The sequence below is a fragment of the Lampetra planeri genome, chromosome 43, assembly GCF_965212315.1.
Source record: "Lampetra planeri chromosome 43, kcLamPlan1.2.h2, whole genome shotgun sequence".
NCBI classification, from domain to species: Eukaryota; Metazoa; Chordata; class Hyperoartia; order Petromyzontiformes; family Petromyzontidae; genus Lampetra; species Lampetra planeri.
In genome coordinates, this window is record NC_136149.1 from 6914120 (window position 1) to 6927722 (window position 13603).

General features: G+C 50.2%; 1 protein-coding gene across 4 annotated transcripts in view; it reads right to left on the reverse strand.

Moving 5' to 3' along the window:
• Positions 1–13603, reverse strand: part of LOC144732665 (E3 SUMO-protein ligase RanBP2-like) — a 41708-nt gene that overhangs the window by 23568 nt on the left and 4537 nt on the right. For 3 of the 4 annotated variants that reach the window (XM_078614215.1, XM_078614213.1, XM_078614211.1), the window contains exons 3-18: positions 12480–12591; positions 11944–12099; positions 11232–11456; positions 10841–10968; positions 9449–9632; positions 8953–9040; positions 8410–8622; positions 7564–7748; positions 6771–6946; positions 5128–5251; positions 4583–4744; positions 4285–4422; positions 2792–2956; positions 1896–2093; positions 1693–1776; positions 654–807 (exon numbers count right to left, since the gene is read on the reverse strand). In XM_078614215.1, coding sequence (XP_078470341.1) covers positions 654–807; positions 1693–1776; positions 1896–2093; positions 2792–2956; positions 4285–4422; positions 4583–4744; positions 5128–5251; positions 6771–6946; positions 7564–7748; positions 8410–8622; positions 8953–9040; positions 9449–9632; positions 10841–10968; positions 11232–11456; positions 11944–12099; positions 12480–12591 — 2492 coding nt within the window. The remainder of the gene's footprint in view (positions 1–653; positions 808–1692; positions 1777–1895; positions 2094–2791; positions 2957–4284; positions 4423–4582; positions 4745–5127; positions 5252–6770; positions 6947–7563; positions 7749–8409; positions 8623–8952; positions 9041–9448; positions 9633–10840; positions 10969–11231; positions 11457–11943; positions 12100–12479; positions 12592–13603) is intronic. The other variant, XM_078614212.1, reaches the window with a different exon arrangement.

A 13603-nucleotide genomic window follows, 5' to 3' on the forward strand; every position in this document is an offset into this window, starting at 1 on the left:
CACCTGAGTTCCATTCATTCCCACGGCCAATGCCAGTGACTATTATCCGAGTCGATCATGGGCCTCCCCTAGGTGGACTCAGCCTCAAATGAGTACATAGTGCGGTGTGTAAACATCGCCACTGGGTAGACGAAGGAGGTCGAGCGTGGTGCTGGCCACCTACCCCGTTGTGTGTCGTGCCCGCCTTCATCGGTGCTTGCCAACAGCACTTGCTCCTACAGTCTGTTAAGGCTATATGGGGGACCTTTGTCTTTTTCTCGTCAGTGCATCCCATTCAGACGTGGCGGTTTCACTCACAGCTGAGTGAATATCATCAGCGTATGAGAGACACCAATCAGTGAATTTGCCACCACGAGCATAATTGACCCATTCGCTTGCACGAGCAAGGAAACCCATGAGGGAAAGAACACAAAATCCAGGTTGGGAATAAAACCCAGGTCCTTCTTGTTGTAAAGCACCATTGTCACCTACCACTGTGTCACCCTTATGCCCGATGATTTGTATTAAGGGACAAACCCCTTTGCAATATAATGGCATTCAAACACCCAGGTGGGATTTCAAGACATGTGGCGCCAAGCTGCATGTGAAGGCAATGCCAGACTGCGGGTGCTGGGGTCAGGCTGGATGAGGTGTGTGCGATTAATGAGCTGTACCCGTGAGAGGCACGCCCTGCTGGAAGGAGGCGGGCGCCTGATACGAGTCGGCGAGCGTCTCAGCTGGGTAGCCACCCTCCATGACCATGTGCATGCGGGACTGCACGCCACCCGCGCCCTCAGGCGTCCCCATTTGCAGGCCACGCATCACATTCTGCCAACGGGAACACACACACACACACGTTGGCACACGCATGCAACAACATTTGCCATGGCGTTTTAGCAAAGCTAGGTGCACTTTGAGGCCACGTGAAGTGTTAAAGGCCGACTAGCAGGTCATGGGACAGACGCTTGGTTGGGTTGACTGGCAGATCGACCACCTGTGGCTCCCTACGTAAGTCTGTATGCTGAACTTCTTTCGCACTGTACGAAGCCAACCGTGCTAAACGGAGGGGCAGGGGAAGGTTAAAAAACGTCTGTGCCAACTTGCTACGTTTTAGCCGCCCGGCACTCTGCTCGTCATTTTGAGCGTTGTTGCTGAAGGGCGACTGCCTCCAACTGCCCAATAGCGTCCTTCATGAGCCTCCTACACAGATGCCAATATCGCCACCGCTGGTACCAGTTATTTGCAAGTCGCAATTATCTGCAAGTCCAATCAGCTCCACATCCTTCCGTACTACATCAGTTCATCTTTTCTCACCCGTACTGTGCTAATTAAGATCACTCTATCCAGCCAAACAGAAGTTGTGTGGGCATGCAGTGGCTAGGCATGCAGGCTACATGACCCAGCCAACGCAGCCTCACCTGCCGGAGAAGCTCATGTATGATGGGGACCGTATCCAGACCTTTAAGAATGTGCGAACGCCTCACACAATCCAGACTGGTTAAACCCAGGATGGATCATAGGCAGGCCACTGTGCGGAAGTCAACAATGGTTGTCCTATGGAGACTCACCCCCCCCCCCCCCCCCACCATAGTAATGTAGAAATTCCACCACTGGCTCTGCGGAGCTGTATAAACAGGAGATGAGCATCACCTAAATCATAATCGGAGCAGGAAACCACTATGACTCTGTGACGGCTGCACTTGGCTTACTCGCCTGCAATCCCTGCACTTGGTGGCACAGTGTCTCCAGGAGGTGCGTCTGCTGCTGGGCCCAACGAGGGGAGGTCCGCGGGGAGCCCTGCACACAGACAACGCCACACACGACAACGACTCAGCGCCAAACCTCACCGTCTCACCACCGGCTCGCAACTGATCACGACCGCGCAACGTGTCGCACGCGTGGGGGGTGGTGCCTACCAGAATGCTCTTGAGTGGAGAGGTGAGGGTGGTGGCCTTGGCGGGCGAGGCCGATGACCGCATGGAGGCGGCGACGCTGCTGTTGCCGAGGTCGCCACCGTTGGTGATGTCTCCGTTCGGTTCGACACGGGACTGCTCCAGCCGTGCTCGCAGCGCATCCAGAAGATCGCGCACGGAGCTCACGCTCACCCCGGTCTGCTGTGGTGTCGGCCGCACAAAGACAAATATCCCCCGAAAGCCTTTAACAAACTGTTGGGGTAAGTGCCATTTGCCAGCACCTAGGAAGGCCAGCACGGCACACAAAGGGTGGGTGTTCAGCACCACGCCCGACCGCCTTCATCTCCCCAGCTGCTGTTTACTCACCGCACCAGGTACTCAATTATAAAGCAGAGTCGACTGAGGGGAGGACCAGGACCAACTCTGATATAAGTCACCAATGTAGCCTGTGAGCGGGAATCAAACTCGGGTCGCCGGGTTTGTAGTGCAGTGCACTAACCACTACGCCACTGCTCCCCATACCCACACACACGTGGATACGCAGAACATGTGGGGACCCACAAGTCAGACAGCCACTGCTCCCCTCCAGATGACACTGCCACAACCTCATCTCTGCCAGTGGTTCTAACCCAAGCAGTCAACCACACTCCGCTCAAGACTAGACATGTAGCAAAGCATTCATTTATCAATTAAGATCACTTTTGACTTCAAGACGATACATGTATCGGCACCGTGCAAGAATTTATTTTGCATACAATTCGTGCAATTATACGCAAATTAGATCAATACACCGAGGTTAATGGAGAACACTGTGCAAACGAGACAGACTAAGGAATGTATTAACTAATTCATTTCTGGCCACGAGGCTGTTTGTCGTGTGGCGTGTGGCGTGCGGGCACCTCGCCGTCCTCCGCAGGGGCGTCCCAGTCGTGCTCGGGCAGCATGCGCATGATCCTGAGCAGGTATCCCTCGGCCTTTCGGAGCTGCGCCCGGCACGCCTCTCCCTCCGGGCCATCCGTCTCCTCTCCACCGGGGTCTGCGTCCTCCGCCAGGCTCTGGAAAAGCTACACCGAGCAGCAAGACAACATCCTTGGTCACATAATTCACATCATCATCATTCACAACGGTGTTGCGGTGGATTTTGTTGCTCAGAGGTTCTTAACTCCCTGCTCCTGAAATCAGAGTTGCAGATAGCAGAGTGCCGAGGTTCAGGCTGCACGACCTACGGGAGGTCGGGTGGCGCAGTGATAACACTTTGTGCCTCACTGCAAGAAGGGTCTGGTTTGGATTCCTGATTCGGGCTTCTCTCTGTTTGGAGTTTGTACTTTCCCTCCCTGTTCTGCATGGGTTCTTCGGGGGTTTACGGTTTACAGGGACTCATCTCCTTATGAACGAGTTAGGTTCCAGGTCTGTTTGCAAGTCTAACTTTACTCCTGTCGATTCCAAACATGTTGTACGGCACGTACACTGAATACGGAGAGTGGCTTTAAAAGTTGTATAATCTCCTGTAGAGGAAGATGCCACTGGTTCTTCATGTTCTGCAGATGTAGATGCCACCACTGCCATCTGAACGGGAAACTGGAAATACAGACAAGTTTGTTCGTATCTCCGAAAGTTCCCAAGTCGAATTATCGTAAGTAGGTGTCCCTGTATTCACAAAGGTAAAAAAACGATGGTACATCGCATTCAAGGTCGGTCTCCTGACCTGTAAAGCCCTACACGACCAGGGACCCTCCACTACAAACTTCGGGGCCCCCCTTCCTATGCTTACACGGCTCCTCCCCTGTGGAAACAAGCTGGCTAAGCTGGATAAATCGGATTTTCCGTGGAGCAAATAATCAGTGAATTGAAACGGTGCAAGAAGTTCAGAAGACATATAATAGCCACACCCAAGATTTGACACTGTTTATTTAAAATTGCTTTCACATTTAATGTGTGCTTCTATTAAATGTAATTCTTTCTCCAGAACATTTTTAATCCTAGGAGAATATTACAAAAAATTTAATTATCTTACTTAAAAGAGCAGATTACTTGTAGTGGTCCGAGCACAGGATTATGAGAAGCTTATGAAAACTACCGTTCTTGTTTTTTGCGCAGAGCAACAGGGGTCTCTACTCATTGAAATACAAATGAATGCATGCATCATCATGCTATTGTATTATTTTTCTAATCGTATTCACCACATTGTTTTTATGCATTGGTATTTATCGTGTGCCATTGTTAACCCAGGTCTCCGTTGCAAATGGGACAGCTCTCAACGAGCTCTTAGCTCCATAATACAGGTTTTTGGGTTAGATTGTGTAAATTTACTGAGCTCTTAGCTGGTTACAAAATAAACTCATCCATTTCAATACAAGGGGCAAGCATGCGACCAATGGGTGTGGCAGCGTACCAGGGCACAGTTCCAGAAGGCCAGCGGGGTCCCCACGGTCTCGAACCTCATCACCGCATCGTCGTATTCTTCTCGCACAAGCGACAGCGTCCCGAGCGCCAGCTTTGCCGATGCGATGAACGCGTCAGCCTCTTGCGGCTGCCGAGCGACACGTTCACACGAGTGCGGTCGTCAGGAGGGCAGAGCCCGCAAGACCAAAAGAAACGCTCGACAAATTTCACCACGGTCCCCGAACCCCGCAGCAGCTCCCGCATGAGGATGGCGTTGCCTGCGACGACGGGGACGACGCGGCGCATACCTGGATGTCACGGCTGTGGAAGTGCCAGAAGAGCGGCTCGATGGGCTCGGGGATGTCCTTGTGCTTGCGTGCCAGCTGCAGCAAGGGGAGCACCCTCTCCCAGTAGTAGGCGCCGCGCGCCACGTAGTCCCGCCGGGCCGCCTTGCTCCTCTGCGCGCTGCCCTGCATGCAAGCGGTGCGACGATGCGCGTGTGCGCGGCGCGAGCGGCTTTAAAGCAACCGCTTTCGTTACAAGACGACGCAAACCAGTACAAGAAACATCATGCAGACGCACGGATTACGCAACGCTTTCCAACAGGCGCTTGTACTCAACGGCAGCTTGCTACTAGTGCATACCCGCATTCCTCTCCCAATGACGTTAAAACACATGACCTGCGACGTCACGCACCGTGCGACGTCACCCCGTTGTGCGACCTCTGAAGGCAACGTCGCGCCTTGCCAATGAAAAACGTCCAGGGTACAAACGCACGTTGGAAAGCGTACAAAATAATTTCCCTCGCTTGTTCCTTTCTTGGCTGCAAAAGCTGCAGTGGTGCGGCCGTCACCTTGCGCACGAGGGTGTCGGCCCAGTGGACGAGCAGCGCCGGCTGCAGCCCGTGCCGCTCGTGTGCGCGCAGCACCGGCAGCTCCTGCTGGACCCTCAGCCTCAGCTTGGCCAGTGTGCCCGGCCTGCACACAGACACACCGCCACCGTCATGGTCGCAACACCGTGCTGTTGTGTCTGGAAGACTTTGCAGTTTTTTTCCTGGATTTTTCTGTTTGCGCATAGTCACTTTAAGATGTTTTCTTGTTCATGTTTTTGTTTGTTGCGGTCGCACCCGATTCAAGAGCCGAATGGCTCGCAGGGCTATACCAAATAAATGAAACTGAAACTGTTTGACCGCACTTCCATGCCCTGCCCCTATCAACATTTGTATCCATTTTCTTTTGAGTAACTTGCTCTTTCAAAGTTGTCAATTGTCGCCGAAATATTTTACTGTAATCATTACGCTGCGTTGATTTTTATTTCACTACCGTTGAGACAGGGCGAAAGATTGGTCAATGCGTGAGCAATGGTGATGGGCTGGGAGACCATAATCATGCAGTGAATACATCATGGCTCAAAATTACCATATTTTCCGGCATATAACCCGCGGGGTGTACCACTTCTTACAAACAAAACAAGACCCTGCGGGGTATATGGAGGTGCGGGCTATCCCAAAAATATTTTACACGTGTGACATGTCATCATAACTCATTTAATTTTTTCATGGTAGGACTATCGACTATGCAACACTTACTACGTTTGACTAAAGCACTGCTGAATAAACCACTCACACTAAAATTGCACATGGAATCACGTTTTAAATTATTCGAATTGTTTGTACAATGAAACGACAATGTTTGAAGTGGGTGCACTTTGTTTAGCGGCCACGGGAGAGCTGGGGGGAGAGAGAGGTGGTTGGGGGCGAGGCAATGGCGTTACCGTAGTGCCGCTATTGTCTGCGCAGTGCGCAATCTACCAGTGCTGAAACTGTACTTATCTACCAGTTAAGTGTTACTTATTTATTGGATATTTATTTTTGTTAGTTACTTACTGTTTTAAGTTCACTCGTTTCCGGTTAGTTTGTTTTCTTTGTGCACGTTATGATTTTAATGTTAACAATTGATAGTGGAATGTATTACAAATGTAAACTTCGTATTAATATGATGGAATTAAGCTGCGATAACGACGTTAAAGATATGAATGCATGCGGGGTATATGGAAGTGCGGGCTATCTGAAATTAGTTTTACCCAAAACGCTATTTTTGCGGGGTATATGTGTCTGCGGGGTATATGCGTATGCGGGCTATATGCGGAAAAATACTATATTAAATTATTGGACTACTTTTTTTTCCTTTATGGATATATGATGGAAAAACAGGACATGATTCCAGATGTACATCCAAATAAAGTTGTTAGCAATGGGCAATGCAGCAAAATCCACTGCTGTTCTATACTGCCAAATCCACGCTCCCAGCCTTCCCCACCGGCGCTGACCAGCGCTGTGAAGTATGGTAAAAGACGACACTCTCGCAATGGATTGCCATTGGGGCTGTACAAATGTGCGTTCCTGCTTGACAAACTAACGCTCGTACGTGACGTGTCCCCGTGGGAAAGCGTCACGCACAAGCGGGAGAGTGCGTGAAGGAGTGCATGGCCACTCACTGCGCCTGTCTGTTGAGCAGGCTGTGCACCGCTTGCCACCACTGCCTCTGCCGATCGCTGATGAGAAGGCGACACAGTGGCAGTGGGCTCAGTCGCGGCTCGTCGGCTCGGCGCAGATTTTCTATCTTCTCCCCGAGCTGGGCATTCGCTGCAAACGTCACGCCCAGCAAGAACACCTGCCGGGCACAGCAAACAAACGCTGTGGCACTGCTGTTGGATGCGAACCGCAGTCCAAAATCTCGGCGGATCTAACAGTTACTGCACGAGCAAATGCCGGCACAGAGAGCCTCGCGGTGGCACGCTTTCCTGTGACAACTAGGCATACAACTATTCACCCACAGGCGATTCACCCCTCTAGCAGAGCGGTGTAAAACCCTTCGTGTCAGAGAAAAGCACTTGGGCGTGGATCCCGCAGAACTACCTCGGAGATTCCTTCAAATGACCCCGAGTCCACGAACAGTAGCGGGGCAGCACTTTCCAAACCTCCTTGCAAATGAGAACACATTTCATCTTCCGGTAGTCGTGACAATATTTTAATTCTCGGAGCTGAACTTCAGTCCAATTAAACTGCAGTAATAAATTAAATTATGGGGTTTTTTGTGTGCAACATCAACTCACCAACCCAGTTTAATCACAGGCGGCTTGCCCGCATTTCGAAACCCAATCTCAGCAGTGCCAGCTTACCGCTCTGGACCTCCGAACCACTCGGCCACTCTCTCGTTGGCCCAGATTAAAAAAAAAAATCAACAAACTGACGCGTCGTCAAAACGACGAGCGGCAACGACGCTGTCACCTCCATATCCAAAAGAGCCGTGGTCTCCCCAGAGTCCGATTCCAGCCGCTCCGTCTCCAGCCTCATCTTGGGGAAGAGTGGCGACAGCCACTTGAGGTGGTCGGGCCGTGGCTCGGACGAGTCGTACCACATCAGGGACAGCCACACCAGCTGCTGCAGGTCCCCGCCATGCTCCGCCACCGCACCTGGCACCGGCAGCACGACACGGAATGCCAGAAAATGCTTGAAAGGAGGGCGATTCCCGGTCCAACATCGGTCATCACTTTTCACCCACTTCCAACTCGGAGGGAGGTTTACTGGGCCAAGTTAACATTTAACGCACACACACACGCACATAACTCGGTCCCTTACCTAATCCAAGGTGTTTATTTGGAACCAAAACCCTCAAAACGAACACGGATCTCACTTGTTCTGTGTTTATTCACGAAACACCTCAAATCCCATCGCTTCAAACATGTGTCCTCAGTTAAGTCTCCCATCTAAATCACCATAGGATGCTAAACTGTCAATTTGTTTTCATAAATTCACTTGCAATTGTATTTCACATATATCCACGTCTGTTTATACATCAGTATAATAACAGTCACTATCTGTAAAAATGTTTGTAACTTAATTGTAATCGTGCTATGATCAACATAAAATGATCTGCCCAAGCCAACTTGCACTACAGAGAATGTATCATTGAAAGTTAATGTATGTTCCTGTAATATTTGCAGATTATTTATTTATTCTTCCATTTGTCACTTCGGTGACCCAGCTCACTCTTGCAAATACGATTCTATCCTGGTCTCGAGCTCTAAGCACGAGACTTCAAATCTACGGGACCAAGGCCATCAGCGGCAGTACCCGTGTCATAGTCGAGCAGCCGGTGCATGTCAGGGACATGCGTGCGCAGCTGCTGGGGGATATCGTCCGACGCCAGCAGCGAGCAGGGTGGCGGCTGGCCCGCGTACACGGCCTTCACGAGGGCATCCTGCCCAGCAGGGCCAGCCAGCGACTCCGCCACCTGGACCAGGTAGTCCTCCGGCTTTCCCTCGCACAGCGTCACCAGCATGTGGCCTGCGGGGCGGGCGTGGGGCAAACGGACACAAGCGCGGCGTATGCATACGTGTGCGCGTAGCATGTACAAGCGCACCCGCGCGTACGACTGCTATAGTACTTGAACTCGCACGTGTACACGTCGCGGCGCCACTGTGGAAGTTATGGGCATCAAGTAAAAGAACGTTCCATTCGTGTGTGCCCGAGTTGCCATTTATAACTCTGGCACACACGCTACAACAGTTAAAAGCATCGGAGTCAGCATGAAATAAACTATTTACATTATAATTAAGCTCATTTCACCACAATCACCACCATCACCACCACGCTTAACCAGCGGGTTACACACACCTGCCTGGCTCAGCCGATCGCACGAGAGGCTGTCCATGTCCTGCCCAGTCACCACCCTGCTTTTGGACTTCAGCTCGATACGGTCAACCTGCCGCAGCACACGGCAGCACGCAGCGTCTCAGCCAAGCCACAAACTCACTGCAGCGCGTGCCGAAAAGCCACAAAATCAAATCCCCGATGACTCACTCGACTTTGCGAGTCCTCATTCAACCTGCACAACCATGTCGTAGTTTGACGAGATTTTGGTTTTACATTAAGTCTTAAGGTCTTATATAGTTGGTTTCATTAATATGGAAGTGTTTTTCAGGTTTAGCTGATTGTCTTGAAATAGTAATTAATAATATAGAAGCTTTAAAAGGTTTACAACGCGATGTTTTGTTACTCTGTTTTAAGCAAAGCTTTGTGAAGAGTCTAGGGTTGCGGTAGCTTTTGAGACACTGCACAAGTTGATGCCGTGTCACGTTGTACCCCGTCACATGATACAAGTGGCACTTGCCTGGTAGGACAGCATGTAGCACAGGGCAGCCTGGTCCACCACTGCCCTCCAGTTTGCCAGCCGGTCCCGTGCCATCTGCAGCAGCAGGGTGCCAGCGTGCAGGTACAGCTGTCCCTTGAGCTCAGCCAGCACGGGGCTCCAATCGCCCTCCTCCACCAGGGCGGTGCCGAGCTCCTCATCAAACCTGTGGATAGAGATACCCGACGGGCAACAGTGAGGGCGGCAACGTCGCAGCTTCTTTCAAGCGACCACAGAGGCCGCTTTCGGCATTCACGACGGCACGTGGGCCCCAGTTGCTCGCGGTGACTCCGCAAAGGTTCTTCAAACAACCAGCTTGTTGGGAACACCAATCCAGCGTGGTAATCATCCCTCTCTCCTTCGACTCTTCATTTTAATAAGGTGAAAAATGGTTCCAGCCATTGTACAAATGGGAGTTTTTCTAAACTGCAAATCGCCAATAAAACCGTGTTGCAGAAGGGATCCGAAGCTTGAGTAAGTTTATGCCTTCCACCACCCAGTGACTCATATCAATTAGCACGTTGACATTTAAATCTTGACTTAAAGCTTTCTTGACTGCAGGAATTCAGATTCTTTGGGTCTTTCGGTAAAGCAAGGTAGACAGAAAAAAAAAATCACAATGTTTCGATCGCAACACAAGCAATCGTCATCAATGGAAGAACATTTTTTTTCACCTGCTGACGATTGCTTGTATTACGATCGAAACGTCGCGATATTTTTATTTTCCCATCTACGTGGCTTTACCGAAAGACCCAAATAATACATTGACATTCATCACCCGTAGATTTTTGTTAGAGGTTGACAATTATCGGCTGTACACGATTCACCATCAACATCATGCGTCGTTGTTTCTTTTCAGTTGAAAGGAGCCTCTACTTCACGGCGTAGGACAAACATTTTTCAAGGAAAAGTGCTGCAACGGTGTGACAGACAAAATCCAAGAGCAGCTCAAAATAAGGTGTTGGCATCTTAGCACACGTGTCTTAATTGGACGCTCAAAACTGGTTACAAGACAGGATAAACAAGTTAGAAGTCTGGAAGAAAAGGCAGGTGAATATTGTAGACAGGAAATAATGGCTGCGCTGGATGGGATGTGTGCAGTGCAGAATGGGGTAGCTCCAATTGCCAGGAAAGACACTGGAGTGGTCTCTGAGAATTTGGCGACCAAGACTAAAGTTCTAAGAGTAGATGGTGGGATACTGCGAGGGAAAATCTTGGATGTCACATCTCTACAGCGCAGTGGATCTGACGGAGGGTAGAACGGGTTGGCGAGCTGTGGTGGCATCAACGGCTTTAGTCAACAATGCCATCTTGATTTGTTCTGTACAGATTCACAGTAACCGAGGTGTACGCAATCCCACGTTTTCGGCGCACCTTCTGAGAGCGTCGACTGCCTCCGCGATGTCTTTTGTCCCCAGGGACAGCCGCACCACGTGATGCAGCGCAAGTAGCAACCGCAGCCTCACCTCCTCACGCTCCTCTGCCCTCCCTCGCACAACTCCCTGCCAGGTCGCAGAGGCAAACAGGCGCCACTCATGAGCAGGACCGGACGTGTCGCTGCTCACAATTACAGCCTGCACGAGGAAACGGGCGTGCTTGCACGACTCTTTGACAAGCCGAGCTTTGCATCCATAAATAATAATTAACCACACACGACTGAAGCCACAGTTTTAAGGACACGGATTTGGTCTAAAATCGGGTCTGGTCAAGGTATCTTCTTAACCGATGTAATGTTGAATGACCCTCAATTCCCACATGTTGGCACCTGCAGTGAGGAGACGACGCATCGCTGCCAGGTGAGGGCGTGGCGCAGGCCGGGAGACGCATCCACGGAGCGCACGTGCTGCAGCACTAGCGAGTGCCGTCCCGAGTCGAGCAGCAGTTGGGTCAGGTGTACGTTGAGCGCTGGCTCGTGGGGCCGCAGGCGCAGCTCATCCCGCACCAGCGCCTCCAGCTCCTCAGGCTCCCCACCCATGCGCAGCAGCTTCTCCTGCAACAGGACCACAGTCACCGCGGCACCCCCACACAGGAAGCCCAGCACCGCACCACCGACAAACAACACACCAACCCCATTCGCCAGACCGCCAATTCAACGACACCTTCACAGGCCTAACAAGGATCTTGACAGAGGTGCGTTCCAAAAGTGAAGAATTGGTGAGGTGGTCAGGAGGTGGTAGTACGCAAATGGATTATTGAATCTATCTGTTCCTAAGTTTGAGAATGATGTCCTTGCAAACGTGGGTTTTCTCCGGGGTACTCTGGTTTCATGCCACGTACTAAACACTAATTTGTGAAATTGATCAATCAGCCCAATGCAGAACGTTCCTGAAACAGTTTGAAAAAAGATTCAGTTCAGGACTTGCAAGTTGAATTATATTTTTTGTTACAAATGTTTCTGCAGTGCAACAACTTGTGCGAAACACAAGTCCCCCTTGGCAGGTGAAGTGCCAAGGTGAAGGTGTCACGGCCGGCGGCACCTTGAGCGAGAACACGGCGGGGTTCCCGGGGAAGACTTTTGCAGCGCGCTCCACCCAGTACTTAGCGCTGCCATCCTGCAGGGCGCGGCCTTCGCTCAGCAGCTCCGCCACTTTCAGCACCAGCTCCTTCTGGGCTCCGTTCAGCTCCAGTGAACGCTGTGTGCCGAGCGACGGGAAGCCAAGCGCCTCGTTAGCACGGCGCACCTCGCTCGGAGGCGGTGCCCCCGCAGTTGGGGGGGGGGGTGGTGGGGGGGCCAGCACCAAAAGCGCCGCAGACCGTGTCATCCACAACACAACTCGTGGAAATACACAAACCGTTTAAAACGCAGTCGTAATATCAGCACAGGGTCAAAGGCGCTGGCGAATGACGCTAATGCTATGCTTTAGCTGTAAATCATTAAAGCACGAACTTAGGAAGGGGGGGGGCATGACAAGATTAATTACCTCACAGCAGTTGAGGATAATTGCATTAAAATTACTGCAAAGGACCATTCTATAATTAACCCCCATTACTGTACTAATTACTAACAAATTACCTTGAAGCATCCGGCAGCTTTAACCTTGTCTCCCTCGGCTTCGTAAATCTGCCCTAGGAACTTGTGTGCTTTCGGATCTTTCTCGTTGATGGTTAAGTAGTCGGACACATGCCTGAAAAGGAAAATAAAACATTTCAGTCTGAATGTAAACCACAATGTAAATACAATTTTCAATGAAACAGCCAAAACATGGGACAAGCCCTCACAGCATAACAGATGCCTTATGCTGTGCCCTGGATTATTCAAATTGAGGCCAACTCTATTCTGGGACAAAGTGCCACTCTGCTGCCACTGTAAATGTGGTTCTGGCGCCGTACGTCTGGGATATTTGACATTTGCAGCAGCTGCAGTCAGCTCAGTTGCCAGTGCTTGGCATGGTGCCAGAACAAGCAATTACGAAAGAGTTGCAGCACTGCAATGTTTATGTAAACACGCATATTCCAAGCGAATGTATTTAAAGGCAACCCATAATACTGCCTTAGCTACGTTTAGAGGGCACTGGAGATGTGCTTTATATTCCTATTATCACATGAATAATTATCATGGGTGTGACTTTTTATGCAATCAAGGCAGTGCATCTGAACTGTATTATGACCAACTTATTCCCATGTTGCATTCAAATGTCTTTGACAAAATTATACGGAATGAGCCCTAGATCTCGGAAGCTAAACAGGCTTGGCATATGAGAATAGGTTTTCCCCTTTTTTCTTGCAACAAAACAGGTGTTAAGATGTTTAAACACCAAAGTGAAACCTTTTAAAAGGAATCATGTCTGCATTAACCACAATACTTATGATCAGAATGTAAGCAAAAATCGTCCTCTGATAATATATGCATTGTCTTTGAAACTAATTGGTCCACACCAGAGACAGCTTTCTTTTTAGCCTGTCTCTGGTTTGGCCAAAAGGCATACGTAGTATGTAATATACCTTTTGGCGTCCTCTGGTCTAACACCGTTTGAGACTAGGCTCAAAAGAAAGCTGTCTCTGGTGTGGACCAATCAGTTAAGGACAATGCATATATTATCAGAGTATGTTTTTTTTGCATTCTGATCACAAGTATTGTGGTTAATGCAGACATGATTCATTGTAAAAGGTTTCAGTTTGGTGTTTTAACATCTTAAC